At 41.1% G+C, this 18389-nt stretch overlaps 1 protein-coding gene across 1 annotated transcript; it reads right to left on the bottom strand.

Moving 5' to 3' along the window:
• Positions 1-7833: 7833 nt before the first annotated feature.
• On the bottom strand, positions 7834-17511 carry LOC108269627 (TOG array regulator of axonemal microtubules protein 1-like). Its single transcript, XM_053682938.1, has 9 exons — positions 17337-17511; positions 15039-15104; positions 14750-14919; positions 14138-14270; positions 13544-13661; positions 10487-10592; positions 9006-9241; positions 8449-8607; positions 7834-8322 (listed from the first exon to the last, which is right to left on the bottom strand). The coding sequence occupies exons 2-9, from the start codon at positions 15061-15063 to the stop codon at positions 8151-8153; spliced, it is 1119 nt and encodes a 372-aa protein (XP_053538913.1). The 5' UTR covers positions 15064-15104; positions 17337-17511; the 3' UTR covers positions 7834-8150.
• Positions 17512-18389: the final 878 nt, after the last annotated feature.

Below are 18389 nucleotides of genomic sequence, written 5' to 3'. Positions count from 1 at the left end.
AACATTAGCTACACTGCTAACAAATCTGGCTACTTAGCTTGGCAGCTAAGATTAAGATAAATATTATATTGAGCAGAGTTAAACATTAAAACGAGTAGCTGATAAAATATTCTCCTTTCCAATTAATGTTTTGACATGAATTATATAATTTAATAGCTGAATGCTGGTGCACTTGAAAACATGGCTACCCATTTTAAGGGTTCAACACAATACAATATTAATCAATCATCATGTTACTAACTATCAACTTGGTCAAAATGGTTTTAAATATACAAATGAATGTCACATAAAACGAATTCATTGCAAAGCCCGAGAATGTGCTGCGAGGGATTGTAGATACTCCCTCTGTTCTCCAGGTACATGTCAGTTAAAAAGTGTGGCGACAGGCCGGCAGACGGTGCACAGGAAACAAAGATTGCACCTGCCTAGAACTCGCCCTGCCCCTCTTGGAGTTCGGCCAGGATGGGTAGCAACCCCATAATCTGCCCGGAAGGGGGCTGCCACATCGGGCCGACTGGCAACACGCTGCCGAAGTAAAAGAGGTCATCCAAAACCACCCCACCTATGGGACACCCTAGGAGGAGGCCAGGCCGATGAAACCAGATCACCTGGCCGGGGATGGACGCAGAGGTCCGGACCTTTTGTCAACCGTGCCCTCAGTGTCAGCGTACCGAGCCCAGGAAGCCCCCGCCGGTGCCAACGATCCCTCTTCCCATCATCAGTGTTCCCTTCGAAAGGATTGGCATGGACCTTGTAGGGCCACTCCCCAAGTCATTCAACCAGATGCTAAAACAGATGTTACGCCGGGTGGTAGACGAGGAAGGAAGGAACTGGGACCTCCTCCTTCCCTATGTGCTCTTCGCCGTCCGGGAGTGCCCCAGGCGTCCTCGGGCTTCACCCCCTTCGAGCTCCTCTTCGAACGGCGACCTCGAGGACTGCTCGATGTGGCCCACGAAGCGTGGGAGGAACTACCGTCCCCATTCTGCTCGGTCATCGACTACGTGCAGGAGATGCAAGAGAAGATTGACCAGGTAACCCCAAGAGTTCAGGAACACATGCGAGCCGCCCAGGAAGAACAGAAAAGGGTGTACAACCACGCAGACTCTGGAGTTCCAACTGGGCGATTGGGTGCTCCTACTAGTGCTCAGTAGCTCCTGCAAGTTCCTGGCCCGGTGGCGAGGCCCATACACAGTCCTCGAGTGAAAAGGCACCATAAACTACCGCCTGCAGCAGCTGGTAAGCGATCAGAGGAAAAACTACACCACGTGAATCTGCTGAAGAAGTGGATAGAACTGGCGCTGGTAGTATCGGCGTAGGCGGCTCTGGACACAGATCACGGCAAGGGTACCTTGGTAGAATTGGGGGAAGATCTTATACCCACACAAAGAGAGGAGCTAACTGAGTTGGTGGACCAATTCTCTGTGTTTTCTACCTCCCTAGGAATGACACAGCTGGTCCACCACGAGATCAACACCCATCCGGGAGTAGTGGTAAGACAGTGGCCCTACCTTGTCCCAGAGGCCCGGCGCAAGGCTATCAAGAAAGCAGTCGGCCGAATGTTGCGGGACCACATCATAGAGGAGTCCAACAGCCCCGGGTCCAGCCCCATTGTCGTTGTACCGAAGCTGGACGGAAGTATGTGGCTTTGTAATGACTTCCGGAAGCTGAACCAGGTCTCCGAGTTCGATAGCTATCCCCTCCCCCGAGTGAATGACCTCGTGGAGCGACTGGGGAGGGCCCGGTTCATATCTACCCTGGACCTAACAAAAGGCTACTGGCAAGTTGCACTGGCACTGGATGCGAGACTGAAGACTGCCTTCAGCACGGCCACCGGTAACTGGCAGTACCGGGATCTCCCCTTCGGGCTACATGGGGTGCCCGCAACGTTCCAGCGGCTGATGGACATTGCCCTGCGACCCCATCGTATGTTCGCGGCTGCCTACCTAGATGACGTGGTCATCCACTCCTCCACTTGGTCGGACCACCTCTTCCATCTGGGGGAGGTTCTGAAGGAACTCCGGAAGGACGGGCTGACAGCCAACCCCAAGTAATGCCACCTAGGGCTGACCGAGGCACAGTACCTGGGCTACCGTATTGGCCAGGGTATGCTGAAGCCACAGGCGTAGAAAGTCGAGGCAGTGAAGGACTACCCCCGGCCCACATCAGAGAAACAGGTACGTGCCTTCTTAGGGTTGGCGGAATATTACCGCAGGTTTGTGCCTAACTTCTCCTCTGTAGATTCCCCCCTCTCAGACCTTACGAAGAAGGCCCAGCCGGACCGGGTAAAATGGTCTGCGGAGGCAGAGCAGGCATTCCAACCCCTAAAGGAGGCCCTCACCAGTGCCCGTGTTACGCAACCCAGACTTCGCCTTCCCATTCACCGTACACACAGATGCCTCCGAGACCGGGCTGGGCGCTGTTCTCTTGCAGACCTTCAACGGAGAGGAACACCCGGTCCTCTACATCAGTCGGAAGTTGTCCCCAGCTGAGAGGAATTATGCGGCCATGGAAAGAGAGGCCTTGGAAAGAGTGGCCGGTCGGCACATCGTCCTGTTGACAGACCACGCCCCACTGCAGTGGATGGCCAAGGACATTAATGCCAGGGTAACCCGATGGTTCCTCTCGTTGCAGGATTTCTCTTTCCAGGTCCAGCACCGGGTGGGAACCCACCATGGGAAAGCAGATGGCCTGTCGCGACGGGATGTACTGTGGGCCCGACACACGACGGCAGTGGGCTCGGAGCTGAGGGGGGGGTACTATGGCGAGAGGCCGGCACACAGGAAACAAAGATCGCTCCTCCCATGACTGGTGCAGTGGCGCTGGAGACAGCTCCGCTTCAGCACCACCAATGTTTTGGACGGCCGGAGAGCACGTGGTGGTGGGGTGGGGCCGCCGACACACCAACGGCTCGTGAATGGTGCACCGCACGGAAGAATTCAACCATCCAGCAGGCGAGGGGAGAGTATAAAAGGACGATATTCCACTCGCAAGGGAGAAATAAAGTATCTCCGTGCATGTGCGCAAGTCTCTGGCATATTTTAGGTCATTTTTGCGATGAGTGCATGTCTGTTAATCGTTGTTGTGTTTTTTTGGTTTCAGACGAGTCCGACGCGAGTGAAGGCTCTGCCCCCTGGCTGTAACCGCAGACGGCTGAGACCCTCACCGCCCGATCGCACTTCGATACACACACACACGCGCACCCGCACTCCCCTCACAGACCATCTTAAATAAAGATTTCTCCACGAATAACACTAAAGCGGCCTCCTGTGTGTATGTGCTCCGCCCACCGCTGGCTAAATTCCTATAAAAGTTATATTTTAACCTCTTTTGAAACCTGTAGACTGCTTCTGTGTGTGTGTGTGTGTGTGTGTGTGTGTGTGTGTGTGTGTGTGTGTATATTAAGGTCGTTGAGTGAAACCTCCAGCTGCTGCCCACCACACCCCACGATGAACCTTCAGCTATCGTTCTGGTAACCAAACATTTAGTTTATTTACTAAAGTCGATCACCAAAATGTCCAAGTGACAGAACGTTAGATGTGTTAGTATGAAACTGCTGTGATAAGAAGCACTTATGATCTTCGTGCTCTACTTTAACAGCCTCTCAGTGCTGGTGAGCTGAGCAGCACCTGGTACAATATTCAGTTCCTCTCTTCAGACTCCTTCATCTCCCAGTCTGGGGTATTCTACAGTCCTACAGCTGAGATACTCAGACACCCTCTTCTTTATAAGCTCTAATGTTTGGCTTTGTTTTTTCTATTTCTAGTCAGTGGACATTAGGAGATACTTCCTCGACATGAGAAGGGGTCTAGAGCGTCGGTTCTGCTTGTTTAAAACCACCCAAACCTGCTACTCAGATCAGGAGGTAATCACAGTCTTTATTACTCTGATGGAGAGAATTGACATGACTGATTATTAGATGAACACTTGTGTGAAATAGATCTTGAGTTTTTGTAAAAACACAGAGGATTGTTTCACTGGCATACAGGTAAGGGATTATTCATTGTAGCATCACAAAACTTTTGTTAATTGCAGTGACTAATTGTGTTCACTTTAAATTGTTCTCTTCAGTGTGTATCTGGGAGGGTTACAGAATTCATTTCCTATAACCGCAGGAGCTGTCACCGTGCCACTTGAGGACCATGTGGTAAATTTATTACACTGTTACGATGTGTACATGGAGATAGTAACTTTTCAAATTTTGTCTGTTGTACATTTATTTATCTGCATTTTATCTTTATTTTTACGAGGAAATCTTTTTTAATAACAGCATTTCGGGTCAAATCAACCAAAACATCAACAACAATCTCATGGTTACAAAGTTGGTGAGAAGATAAATGTTTAAAATTTAGTGGTATGCATATTGTCTTTCAGTCATTCCATAACACAGTTAGTGAAATGCTAGAGTGGCTATAAAATAGAAACCAAATCAGTGCACACTGTCCATCACCATTAACCAAAAACAAACTCAAACCAAAAACAAAATCTAATGAGTTTTTATTTGGGCTTCATAGAAATAAGAAAAGATAAGTAATTATTTGAGAATCATTATTCTTATGCCCTTCTCCAAATGAATCATGTATATGATGTGTACATTACATTATAAGTATACAGTAAGTCTGTCACGTTTTAGAGGCAGAGACGGATGCAGGTGCAGATAAAGATTTAATAATCAGCAAAACAAACACACACAAAAGAAGCTATAACATGTGGCAAAAACACTAAGGCGAGGAATAAACATGACACAAGGACCAGCACAGATTTTACACACACACACACACACACACACACACACACACACACACACACACACACACACACACACAGTTGGGTTTCCATGTTTTTTGGGGGAATTTCCATAATGATTTTTATACTGTACAAACTGTATTTTCTATCCCCTAAACCTATCCATCACATAAACATCCCAAAAATGCATTTTTACATTTAAAAAAATGTATGATTTAATATGATTTATAAGCTGTTTTCCTCATGGAGACCAAAATACCTGGTATTGATAGTAATAACACACACACACACACACACACACACACACACACACACACACACACACACTGTACTCACATAGTGGAAAGAATTGTGTTTGTGTCTGTAAGTGTTGAACATCCAAAATATTTTCAGAAAATCAAGCTTAAGCACCATGGAGATAAGATACCGTAACGTGTGTCTTGTTACATGAACTGCTGAATTTATTTACAAAAAAAAAAAAAAACAACCCTCATCAAGCAGACAGGGCTGTTTGCACCTGATCTGCCTGTTTGTGCTTCTTTAAAAAGAACTGATGTCTCTCCCTTTCTTTTAATGTTTAACTGATCCTGTGCAAAAATATGACAGCCTATGGTTACATGTAATCATCCAGTTACCAACATTTTTATCTTAATTATAAATCCTCATTTTTATAACTACATTAAAATCACCTACCAGTCTAAGTTAGAAGTTAGATCATTGCTAGCCCTCCTCCGAACTGAAGTAACCGACCTAGCTAATCGATTTCAAACTGCTCAATGTTAACTCTGAACATTGACGGCTGTAGCCTACTTCCACACATTAACAACATCTATAAAATGTAAGTTACACACTGCATGATATATACATGTATTACTTGCACAAATGTAAGACTAAGGATTGTAATTGCAACCCAACTGGTAGTGTAATCGTAGCATAGGACTATGTATGGTTATATTTGGTAATACAAGAGTACTGTGTATACTGCTAGTGAGATGCATAGTTAATGTGGACAGTGTGGTGGTGAATCGGAGGAGATACAGAGATGAAGCTGTGGGAGCACAGGCGTTATTAAAGGCTGTTGGATGTTGTAGTATAAAACTGGAATAAAGTTGGTTTGATATTGGACGTTCGGTATTCACAGATATGTGGAAATTAAGGGACCGTCTCTAAAGTTACATACGACATTGTTAAACACGTTTCTAACTTCAATAGCATTTGAAGGGAATGATGTACAGTCAGAAAACCAACTGTAAAGTGTTCTTCTAGGTGTCAGGTATAACTCACACCTTTTAGATTTTTGATATTTATCAAAATAAGCTATTAAACATATGTAAATTAGACATGTATTTCACTACAGAATGGGCCCATACACAAAATATGCCATTATTTAAAGCTCAATAGCATTTGAAGGGAATGACTTACAGTCACAAAACCAACTGTAAAGTGTTCATCTAGGTGTCAGGTATGATGAACACCTGTTCGGTTTTTTATATTTATTAAAATAAGCTATTAAATCACATTTAAATTAGACATGAATTTCACTGCAGAATGGGCCCATACACAAAATATGCCATAATTTAAAGCTCAATAACATTTGAAGAGAATGACGTAGAGTCACAAAACGTACAGTCACAAAACCAACTATAACTTGTTCGACTAGGTGTCAGGTATGACGCACACCTATTCGCTACAATTAATACCTTAATTTATCCCTTTTGTCAGGTACATATATGTACTTTTGTTGTTTACTGAATTTGTTGCTATGCACAGTTTGTCAGCCACCTTCTACCCTGGTATTAAGTGGCAAAGGGTGACCATAGTATCACCACCAGATATTACTTGGATGGTGGACCATTCTCTGCACTGCAGTGGTACATGGTTACTGACATGGTAGTGCGTGTGTGTGAAGCTGGAATAATTGTATTAGACCCAGCAGCATTGCACAAATTTCAGTCAGTCAGGGTTCTCCTTCTCCAGGGGGATCTGGGAAATTCTCTGCATGGAGACCCTTCAGGTGATTATTCAGTCACCTTCTTGACATCTCAGAATTGGACTAACACATTCCTATACTCACATACTCACCACTGCAACCACTGATCCAGAATGCAGCTACACATCTTGTTTTGAACCTCCCTGAGTTCTCTTACATTGCCATATTCCCTCTTGGCTTCCTGTACCTATCCACATCAGATATAAAACATTGATACTTGACTACATACATTAAAAAAAAAACCAGTCCCTGTACCTGAAAACACAGTGTTCCCTTCAAGCCTCTAGCACAGATAGAGGCAAGTCATGCATCAAGAGTCTTCTCTGTGCTTGCATCCAGGTGCTGGAATGAACTGATCCATTTACACTAATGCAAACAACACTGAAATACCACTGCCATGTCAATGTCACTGCTGTGCTGAAAATGGTCCACTGATTAAATAATATTTGGTCAGCAGTGGTCACTGGTGGTCATTTCACACTAATGGACAGGGTTCATTATACTTACTGTACAATATCTCGTGTATCTTGTGAATCTCTAGTTCAACATGGCACCTCGTCATGGAGGAGTGGAAGAGAACTCCAGTGGCAACCTATAAAGCTCTGGTGAACTCCATACCCAAGAGGGTTAAGGCAGTGCTGGAAAATAATGGTGGCCACACAAAATATTGACACTTTGGGCCCAATTTGGGGATTTTCACTTATGGGTGTATTCACTTTTGTTGCCAGCGATTTAGACATTAATGGTTGTGTGTTGAGTTATTTTGAGGGGACAGCAAATTTACACTGTTACACAAGCTGTACACTCACTACTTTACATTGTAGCAAAGTGTCATTTCTTCAGTGTTGTCACATGAAAAGATATAATCAAATATTTACAAAAATGTGAGGGGTGTACTCACTTTTGTGAGATACTGTATATATACGGTATCTAAAATTATATATGTAGAAATACTAAGAAATTAGATAAATGAAGGCAAAAAAACCTGTTTTAATAACTGCATTCATATACTAGATATCCTCCAGATACAAGTGCGTGCTACTACCATCTATCTTATGTACAGTATGCAAATACATACCATATGCAATAGGCATACATGCTTGTATTGTATTTTTTATTGGTGTGAAATATGTATTTTATGCTGGTGCATGTTCTCGTGTCTAATTGCAGTGCAGGACATACTAAAATAACATTTTCCCTACATCATAGTTCCAGTTTCATTGATGATCGTTGTGTGTTTCTTCTGGACAACAGCTTCAGCCTTTTTTTTTTTAAAGTATGATTAAACCTCTAAATAACTAAATAAGCCACAGAACTTTCCAATACAGTAAATTATGTCTATAGCTAAGCTACAGCTATAATCTAATGTTAAAAAAGGTTTGATACTTTTAGCATTGTTTTAGCATACTACTGTGGACTACCATAGTGGACCTAGGTAAACGATGTTCTGAACAGACACCTTCCTGTTCTTCAGAGTGACGATGGTGTTCCTGATGGTTACCAGGTCGTTGGGAGTCATGTACTTTTCCACCATATTATCAAAGTCTTCATGAGAAGACAAGAACAGCAGCATTTGCTGTCCAAGAGATCTGAGAGAAATAACGGACCGGAAAAATATCGTCGGTTAATCTTGAAACACTTTAAGCTTTTAGACTAAATCAGTAGTGGAGTACGAGAGTCGGGACAAATAAAAATGTCATAAAGACAGCATTAACCTGGTTTCAGGTGAAGAGTCTCGCACCAGCTTGGAGACAGCGAGTAAGATTCGGTCCGTGAGATCTTTCACGTCAGACAATAAGCGCCCGGTGCCGATCTTCTCGACCAGAGTAGTCAAGTGCTGAGCAGTGCACGTCCTTACGGCTGCCTTCACATGACTGTTGGGAACAGAAACCAGAAAAAAGAAGGAAATTGAAAAAATTCAAAAGAATGTTAACGTAGAGTCATAAAGTAAAAATTGGATTTTGCCACGACACTTGTCCATCCATACATCCATCCATTTTTAGTACTGCTTACTCTACCCAGGGTCGCAGGGGAGCCTGGTGCCTGTCCCAGGGAACTCGAGGCAAGTCAGGGGACCAGCTGGAAGGGAAGGGGTGCCAACAAGCAGGACACAATCACACACACTGGACAATTTGGAGATGCCAATCAGCCTGCAGTGCAGGTCTTTTTACTGGGGGGAGGAAACCAGAGTACCCAGAGGAAACCCGGAAGAATATAAACCAGTCCTGATTACAGCCAGAGATTAGTATTTCAACAGCTTGGCGAAACTTACCCAAGTCCTCCAGCAAGCAGGGCATTCATGCTGAGTGTAGGTGTGCAGTTCTGCACCATGGCACCCAGCGCGGCATCTGCGGGCTGGCTAATCAACTCATTGGTATGTCCTGTTTTGTGTAACAGAACTTTGGCTGTTGCTTCCAGCTCCTGGTCCATTCCCTTCTGCAGGCTAGAGTACAGCTCTCCTAAAGTCTCCATGGCGATGCAGGACACTCTGTTGTGCCAGTTACAAACCTGCAGCACAGAAGGCGCATCGAGGGTTTATACCACGCAGACTGCCCCAAATCATATGAACACCAATATAACCTGCATCCAATCGACTCTGGAATTAAACACATACAGCCACTGTAAAGTTTTATGTTGTGTTAACGTCTTTTGTTTTCGACAAAAACACAACATTCTCTGCCCTAGAAGCAATATTTTCGTAAAGCTTTCACTGGCGCAATGACACAAGGTTATTTGCGCAATTCTTCTAAAACAGCTCATAAACTGCCGCAGAGTTAAAAATAATTTCATTAACACACTTTACGTATGATATTATAATCACAGCGGCAATGAATGCAGAGGTGGGTAGAGTATCCAAAAATGTTTACTCAAGTAAAAGTAAAACTATTTATAAAAATAATCACTAGAGTAACTATAAATGTTAATAATGAACTGAGTAAGAGTAATAAAGTGTCCGATGAGAAGACTCAAGTAGCAGGTTACTAGTTACTTCGGATCTGATTAACACGAAGAACTGTAAGTCACGCCTCTCCTTGAAAGTCAGTCGGTTCTGTTTATACGATATAAAACCTGGGTTCAAGACAAAGCAGCATATCCCAGTCCTGTGTTGGGTATAATAACACACAACCTGTCATTTTCAACACAAAATCTCACACACACACACAACCCAAAAAACAAACATTTTCCAAACAGTCGTTATTTTCACATCAGACCACTGCAGCGTATCGTGACCTCATTATACGTGATATAAACTAATTATTAAAATTACATACATTAACATCCAACATCATTAACATTTAACAGTAACGGAGGAACGCCACCGAACGTAGCAAAGTAAAAGTACATTCCTGTGATTAAAAATGAACTTGAGTAAGAGTATAAATATGGCCAGTTAAGCCTACTCTTAAAAGTCGATTTTATTTTCTAAAAGTTACTCAAGTAAACATAGCACATTACTACCCACCCCTGAATAAATATTTACAAGTGGGCTAATAGCCAATATTTTATTAGACCAGTGAAAAAAAAAACTTTTCAGAGACCTTTTAAGCTCCTCGAACATCTTATCCTATACTGCAGCTTATTCTCTGGATCAAAACATTGCCAGAGGCAGCTTTTCTTCATTTGGACGCACGGCATAAACGAATCCCCAAATTCTGATTTAAGCATTCGATTACCAGCGTCTCTAATACCCCTGCACAATATTAGTAGTAAAAAGCAAAAAGCAAAAAATAAATAAATAAAAGAGTGGCTTACCTCTTGAGTGATAGCAAGGCAGACTTCATGAAGCCTGCTTTTAAGCACGTCGGAGTGATACCATGCCAAACAGCGCAGGAACATGAGCCCCTCGATTTTATTCTTCCTGTACGGAGAGACAGGATTTATACTGCCACTAGGGCTGCACGATTATGGCTAAAATGATAATCCCGATTATTTTGATCAATATTGATATCTCGCTTATTTATCATGATTATTTTAGGGACAACATTTTATTGCACTTTCACATTTAAATAAACAGACAGCTGCCTTCACTTCCATGTTGTGCTACATTCCTGCTAATGTACAAATCTTTGCATGAAATTAGACTGATTCTTAAAGTGCATCATCTCGTAGAAGCAAAATATAAATAAAATTGTACCCAAAATATAGGATAAGTAAAAATAAAAATGCCATCAACCAAATGAAAATATGCATCAAATATAACAATATGCAACCAAATGAAAACAATTCAGGCGAATGCAGAAAAGGTAATAATGTTTACAGGAAGAGAGACGCAGACAAATCACCCAATAAAGCGGTGCAGAGATGACGTCATTTTGTACCGAAACCCCGAAGTTATAATCACACCAGTTTCCTTGACAAAAACCCAATAGGATTTTCCCATAGCCTTTTTGGATTATTGCAAAAAAAAAAAAAACAAGCTCTGTGATCAACAAAAATGAACACGTTTTGTCCATCAAGATAATTTTCACAAATCAACACAACGTTTATGAACTTTGAAGTTTAAATACAATCTGCAGAAATAAAAAGCTAACTGTACGCTATAAACAAACTACACCACGGTCGCTCGACTTCAACATCACCATCACCAAGCTTCCGACAACTTCTCCAAACTTGATTTAAAACATTTTCCATAATACGGATTTCTCTGTGGATGAATCTTCATCCACATTTTTTTGTGGGGAATTGTGAGAACCAGTTTCAGGGCCCTACGGTAACAATTCCTTTACAATTACAAAATTACACAAATTTAAGAGCACAGTCAAACATTTTGGAGCACAGTGGAAGCTTAGATTTAAAAAAAAAAATTTTTTTTTTAGAGATGGTAACATTAATGTGCCACAATAAAACACACAAGTAGGCATGAGAAAACTTGAGCTTCTCAATTATGACAGAATTTAGGAACTTAATGTGAGCCATAACAAATTAATTTACCTTCTGATAAACTAAATTTAATATTTTCTGTTAATTTTACAGACTGTATGCAAAAAACAACAACCGTTAACCTGTTCCACCTTGTAAACAAATACAATAAACATCAATGTTCAGTGTTTGAAGTCTGCTCCTCTTAAATATATTTAAAGCTACAGCATTAGATATTTTCCACTGTCATGGTTCTGGGCTGGAGTCAGTTCTTGATCTGCTCTGTGTATATTGTGTAGATATCTGAATAATCTCATATAGGATGTGATTGGATGAGTTCATTTACCCATCAGAAGCAAAGCGCTTTAGTTTAATGGTGTTCATTAGGGATGCACCAATCAGGATTTTTATGACCGAAACCGATCCAGATACCAATCTTTTTTTGTTTAAGCTTTAATCAGGAGGTCTGTCCTAAACAGTTAAATGTAAGATCTCTGCTCATGGTCACTGTTAATTGGATTAAAACAATAGCAATGAGAAATACTGCTGGTTAATTGATAAATAAACAAGCATAAAATATTTATTATTATCCATATTAGGAAAAAGGAAAATAGCTTTCTAATGAAATAGTGAACTAAGCTTAATGTCAAATTGATATTAAATGCAACCCATAGTAATTAAACAATTTCAATTCTAATTTTATTTATATTTTATGAAGTTATTATAATATATATTTTTATATATTAAATTACTTATTTATAGCTAAGCACATTTTCTGTCTTTTGTCTTCATTTTAGTAATTAATTTTTTTTTATCAGTTGTTCCTTTTAGATCTGTTTCCCCAGTATAGTGTTGGGGGATTAAATCAGAACATGGAAACTGGAGTTTTTCTTTTCCAGTGATATCTGGCAACCCTGAGTTTAAATGAAGTCAATGCTCTAGTAGAGTTGGTTTAGAAGGAGAGCGGCAGTGTACCATATGTTTACATACTGTACAGTCGCTACTCTTGATTATAGTGAGGAATTATTTCATAAAGAAGTTTGAATTAAACCCACCTTGTAGTGTTAGCATTATTATTAATTTACTCCACCCGATGCCACTGTGTTTACAAGAGCAGGTCACAGTCGCAGTTTGTGAGATCGGGAAGTTGAAGCAGATGTTACTCTTGTCAGAGTTACTCGTCATCATAATGGCTTCTCTGCAGTATTTCGACACTTGTTTGGTTGACTGAGGTGATGAAAAGCAGTGTGAAAGTAACTGTTGCTTGCTGTAGATGCATTTTGGACTTCCTGTAGTTTTTATTCCGATTGTATTATACAACTCTGAACAGATCACTCGCACTGGTGCAAATAAATATTTATTCACAGTTGCACAAAGTACTTTTCAGTCGTAAATGCGAGTGAAATGGTCGCACAGCAGAGCCGAGTTTATCTGCAAAGTTTTTTCCTGTTCGGCATGATAACGTTTAATGTCCCTGACAACCTCTGTAGTGTCATGATTTCCGAAGCGAAGGTAGCAGCACGAGCACTAAAATGCTAACCCTGTTTCCGGGTTTTGGCATACAAAATGACGTCATCTCTGCGCCACTCTATGCTGATTGGCTGTAAATTTAGGAAGCGCTTGATTTGATCTGCAGCGGAATTTTCTATGAGCGGAGGACGAATTTAAACGTCAATATCGTTGTCGATCATGTTCATGTAATTGTGGGCAGTCAAAATCGTAATCGCGATCGATATTCGATTAATTGTGCAGCCCTAACTGCTACACTGGGAAAAGCAGGCTATAGTAACTGATCTCTGTTCAGTTATGAAAAGGTAGATAGCATTAATATTTACCATTTTCATATTTGACAGAACACCTTCTCAGACCAGAGTTAGGCAGCCCGGTTTTAAGAAAACGGACACAATTATTGAATGAGATGTAACCTAGTTCTATAGGTGCTGGACTCACCAGTCACGCAAGTTAAGCAGACTGAAGCTCTGAGTGAGGGCAAGCTCCGGTCTGGAGAATGGCCGCAACTCCACCTGCTCGTAGGGATCCTTCTTTAGGGAAACGGGTATGATTTCATCTAAAACACAAAGTACGCGTTCATAAAAAAATATTCAAAACATTTTATAATGCTAGCAAAAGTTTCCATTCAAGTTAGATGGTCATAAAATATGATTAAAAAATAATTTTAAAAACCTCAGAAAAGAATATCATGACATGCTCAAGGAAATGTCATATCATATCAATTGAAATATTTTTTAAAAATTCTCCACAGTGTGTGGCAGTGTGTGTCTGCTAGGGAGTCCTGTAGGAGGGCTCAGCTGATGATGGGGACAGGAACACTTTTGTGGGTTTTGAGGTCCTTGTGCACTTGTAGGGCTGGTGGGTGATTCCCTTGTCAGGGTTTCAGGCTTAGTGGAGGGTAAAATGCTATTGTTCAGTTGCAACTCTGGACTGAACAGGAACAGAAAAAAACTCGGGAAATTATGGTGACACCGGAATTTCTGCCAGTAGACGCGAGTGTGACGAGGAGCATTCAGTGAGTCAAACTCTTACCTTGCAGAGATGCTGCTTCATCTGAGGTCACTTCAGTTGTTCTGCTCATTCCCGGTGTAGGCTGGGCTTCTTGCTGTTCGAACCAATGTTGGCGCATCTTATCCGTTGCATTATTGGACAGCTTCACCTTCTTCTGTAATTACATGTTTGAAATGCTCAGGAGATGTAATAAGAGACTACTGGACTTGCAGTGTAATCTGCAAGGATTTCATTTCTTATTCATATTTAATTTTTTTAGTTTTACTGACAACGCCCCTCAGTTGGGTGGCAAAATATCCTTCAACACAAGCCTAGAAAGTTAGGGGCATTCAAAATGTTTTGGTTTGATGAATGCTGAATGACAAGCAGAAAGGAAACCTTGGAATTCTACGCAGTATCCAATACTAAATTCAAATTAAGAAACAACTAGAGTATTGAGCAAGCTCTGCATCCAACACAAAACCAGAACTGAAATGGCAGTAAATATGTGAACAAAAATATGCACACAAAAAAAACTCCCTAAAATTATAGCCAATCCCTTAAAACGTTATACAAATGACAGTTGGGATAGAGCTTAGAGTGAATGCTGAGAATCAGTGAATGTGGAATTACTTGACCAAGAAAGATTCTCACCATTGCCTGATAAGGTTCTGGGCTGTCATCATAATCAGCATGACTTCCAGAGACAGCATGGCCATATATTCCAGCTGGTAGCTCCCATGAGGCTTTGTTTATGGATTCATCCTGGTCAGGACATGCTGCCACTTCAGGTCGGCTTGGAAGGACCATGGAGCCAAAATCTCCTGGCGGTGTTTGAACGAAGACATGTGCATTTTTCATTTTTACGGTCAAAAGTCAATTATAAAATACACAATAAACATTTAAAGGATTTTTATTACAATAGCAGACAGGTTGCACTAACCTCTCCCAACTACTCCCTCAGACATATCACTAACAGGGGAGGTCTTCGTGTTATATAGCTGAGATTCTGAAAAACAAAGAGCCAGTGATAAATACTACTGCTGATTATATTTCATCACTTTATGATACACATAAAGAGAGCAAAGTTTCTAACAAAAAGTAATTTCCAAATCTCTCTGTTGCCTATGAAACAAATTCTAATTACAACCCACTCTCTTAACGTTTTATAAGAGAAAGGGACATAGCTGAGCAGCGCTGCTCCAGCAGGAGCTAAAGCTAATGTCTAGGCCAGATAAACGTAAATAAAAGCATACAGTGGTGCTTGAAAGTCTGTGAACCCTGTAGAATTTTCTATATTTTTGTATAATTATGATGTAAAACATCATTGGATTTTCTATGATGTCCTAAAAGTAGACAAAGGTCCCAATTGAACAAATGAGACAAAAATATTATACTTCACAACACGTTTGGGGAAGTGTATCATGGCACAAACAAAGGAGATTTCTGAGGACCTCAGAAAAATTTTATCATGCTGGAAAAGGTTACAAAACCATTTCTAAAGAGTTTGGACTCCACCAATCCACAATCAGGCAGACTGTTTACAAATGGAGGAAATTTAGAACCAAGAAATTATGTTCCCTTCCCAGGAGTGGTTGACCAACAAAGATCACCAAGAGCAAGACATGTAATAGTCCACACGGTCACAAAGGCTGCGCGAGTCGTTGTGGAAAGGCTGCGCGAGTCTTTTCAGCTTTTGGAAAAAGCATATGGAAAGGTTTCGCCCTGAAGTCTGTGTTGACACGCAGGCAGTTTCCCTTATTGTGCAGAGAGAACGATTGATGCAGCCTTACCACTGACTGGTAGGAATCATCAAGAATTTAGAATTAGAAGTTTATGAAGTCATTGTGTATTGCTGTTGCTATTGGTGATATTGGTGTTTCTTAGATCACAGCTTCAAAACAGATATATAACGACGGGTATATATATATATATAGAGAGAGATAATAAAGGTAAAAATATTTGCTAACGGAAAGAGTCAACCAACAAAGATCACTCCAAGAGCAAGACGTGTAATAGTCCACAAGTTCACAAAGGAACTCAGGGTAATTTCTAAGCAACTAAATGCTTCTCTCCCATTGGCTAATTGCAAGGAGAAAGCCACTGCTCTTCAAAAAGAACATTGTCTGCCTGTCTGAACTTTGCTAAAGATCGCATGGACAAGCCAAATGGCTATTGGGAAAATGTTTTGTGGTTAGATGAGACCAAAATAGAATTTTTGGTTTAAATGAGAAGTGTTATGTTTGGAGAAAGGAAAACACTGTAGTCCAACATAAGAACTTTATCTTATCTGTGAAACATGGTGGTGGTAGTATCATGGTTTGGGCCTGTTTTGCTGCATCTGGGCCAGGACGACTCGCCATCATTGATGGAACAATGAATTCTGAATTATACCAGAGATTTCTAAATGAAAATATCAGGACCTGTCCATGAATTGAATCTCAACAGAAAATGGGGCATGCAGCAAGACACCGACCCCAAGCACATGTGTCATTCCAAAGAATGGTTAAAGAAGAATGAGCTTAATCTTTTGGAATGGCCAGGTCAAAGTCTTGACATTAAGTTTTTCCAGTAGAAATGTTGTGGAAGAACCTGAAGCAACCAGTTCATGTGAGGAAACCCACCAACATCCCAGAGCTGAAGCTGTTCTAGACTGAGGAACGGGCTAAAATTTCCCCAAGCCGATATGCAGGACTGATCAACAGTCACGCTCGTTGAAATCACTAATGACCAAACACTGATGTTGACAAAGACAGTACGATCCCCATGATGTCCAACCTGATTTGTATCCTAAACCTGACTGGGTATCAGATCCTCCCAGCGACACTGACGATGACGACCCATTGACAACCATTTCACACCTATTGTAAATATTCCTTTGACCAGGATGACTCTCATTTCACTCTAAAATAAGCTTGATTGACAACAGGATACTTTATATCCGCCTAAGAAAGCCATGCCTTGTCACTTAGATCAGTACAGAATGTTTATCTGCTTATAGAGACACAAACACGTTCTTTTGCTCATCTTCTAAGAGCCTAAAACAAAACATGTTTGAACTGCCTCAAACAGCTTCTTATCGGTACACAGAAGTGTGTCATGCTCTGCGTTATATATATATAGTAGTGGTTCAGCACAAGCGCTTCAGAGCACTCTCATTATTCTATCCTGCTTTATTCTATCCTGTATTAACCATCTTTCTGTAATAAACCTGTTTTTACCTTCAGACTACTGTTCTTACCTTCAGAGTGTTGTCTAATTTCCACGACAATTTGGTGTCTCCTGGCTAGGCTGCGCGAGTCTTTTCAGCTTTTGGAAAAAGCATATGGAAAGGTTTCGCCCTGAAGTCTGTGTTAACATGCAGGCAGTTTCCCTTATTGTGCAGAGAGAACGATTGATGCAGCCTTACCACTGACTGGTAGGAATCATCAAGAACTTAGAATTAGAAGTTTGTGAAGTCATTGTGTATTGCTGTCGCTATGGAAGGGAGTCAATAATATAAGAAATGCATGTATCACATTGAGAGTATTACATGGGCGATTTTTTAAAAGAAGTTTCAGGAACTTCGCCTCTGAGACGGCAGAGATATTGGTGTTTCTTAGATCACAGCTTCAAAACTAAGATATATACCGACGGGTATATATATATATATATATATATATATAGTGAGAGAGAGAGAGAGAGAGAGAGAGAGAGATAATAACGGTAAAAATACTTGCTAACGGAAAGAATCCGGTTCGAGCAACAAATAAGTAAAGAGAGTACTTATTAAGAAGCGCAAGATTCAAAGTATTTTTGCAGCGGGTTATTATCAAGTGGCATTCCCCACTGACTCATTCCATCATATCAGCGGTACATGATATATTTGGCAAATTTAACACAAGTAAATTTTACTGAGATAAAAAAACCAAACATTTTTTATTAGTTTTTAGTTTTGCATACTGCGAGCCTAACTTGAACAAACACAAACACATCGCTATGCAGTTTCAGGCATCACATACCAGCGTTGCTGTGAATTAGCAGCGTTACAAATAGCACAGTCGCCGACTGTAAAGCAGCACACAAGGTGTTTAAGTCCAGACTCGAGGCGCTCAAGCTTGGAAACTGGTTAGCAGTTTTATTCGTGGTCCACGGTTGATATATACACACATATATATATATATATATATATATATATATATAGAAATATATACATATATTAGTTCCACACTAGCATAAAGTTGGTTTGATGCTGGACGTTCGATATTGTTGTGGATAAAAATGACATGAAATAAACATGAGGGAGACTTAGTAT

Source organism: Ictalurus punctatus, chromosome 9 (genome assembly GCF_001660625.3).
Source record: "Ictalurus punctatus breed USDA103 chromosome 9, Coco_2.0, whole genome shotgun sequence".
Classification (NCBI taxonomy): Eukaryota; Metazoa; Chordata; class Actinopteri; order Siluriformes; family Ictaluridae; genus Ictalurus; species Ictalurus punctatus.
This window is presented reverse-complemented; position numbering and strand designations above follow the sequence as displayed.

Bases quoted from the DNA above. Each gene is read 5' to 3' on its own strand.
- LOC108269627 (XM_053682938.1), bottom strand. From the start codon at position 15,063: ATGTCTGAGGGAGTAGTTGGGAGAG. The intron at 13,662-14,137 runs GTAAGAGTTTGA...TTTGTGTTTTAG, and splicing joins TGAAGCAGCATCTCTGCAAG to ATGAAATCATACCCGTTTCC. The intron at 10,593-13,543 runs GTGAGTCCAGCA...CTCTCCGTACAG, and splicing joins CTGCTTAACTTGCGTGACTG to GAAGAATAAAATCGAGGGGC.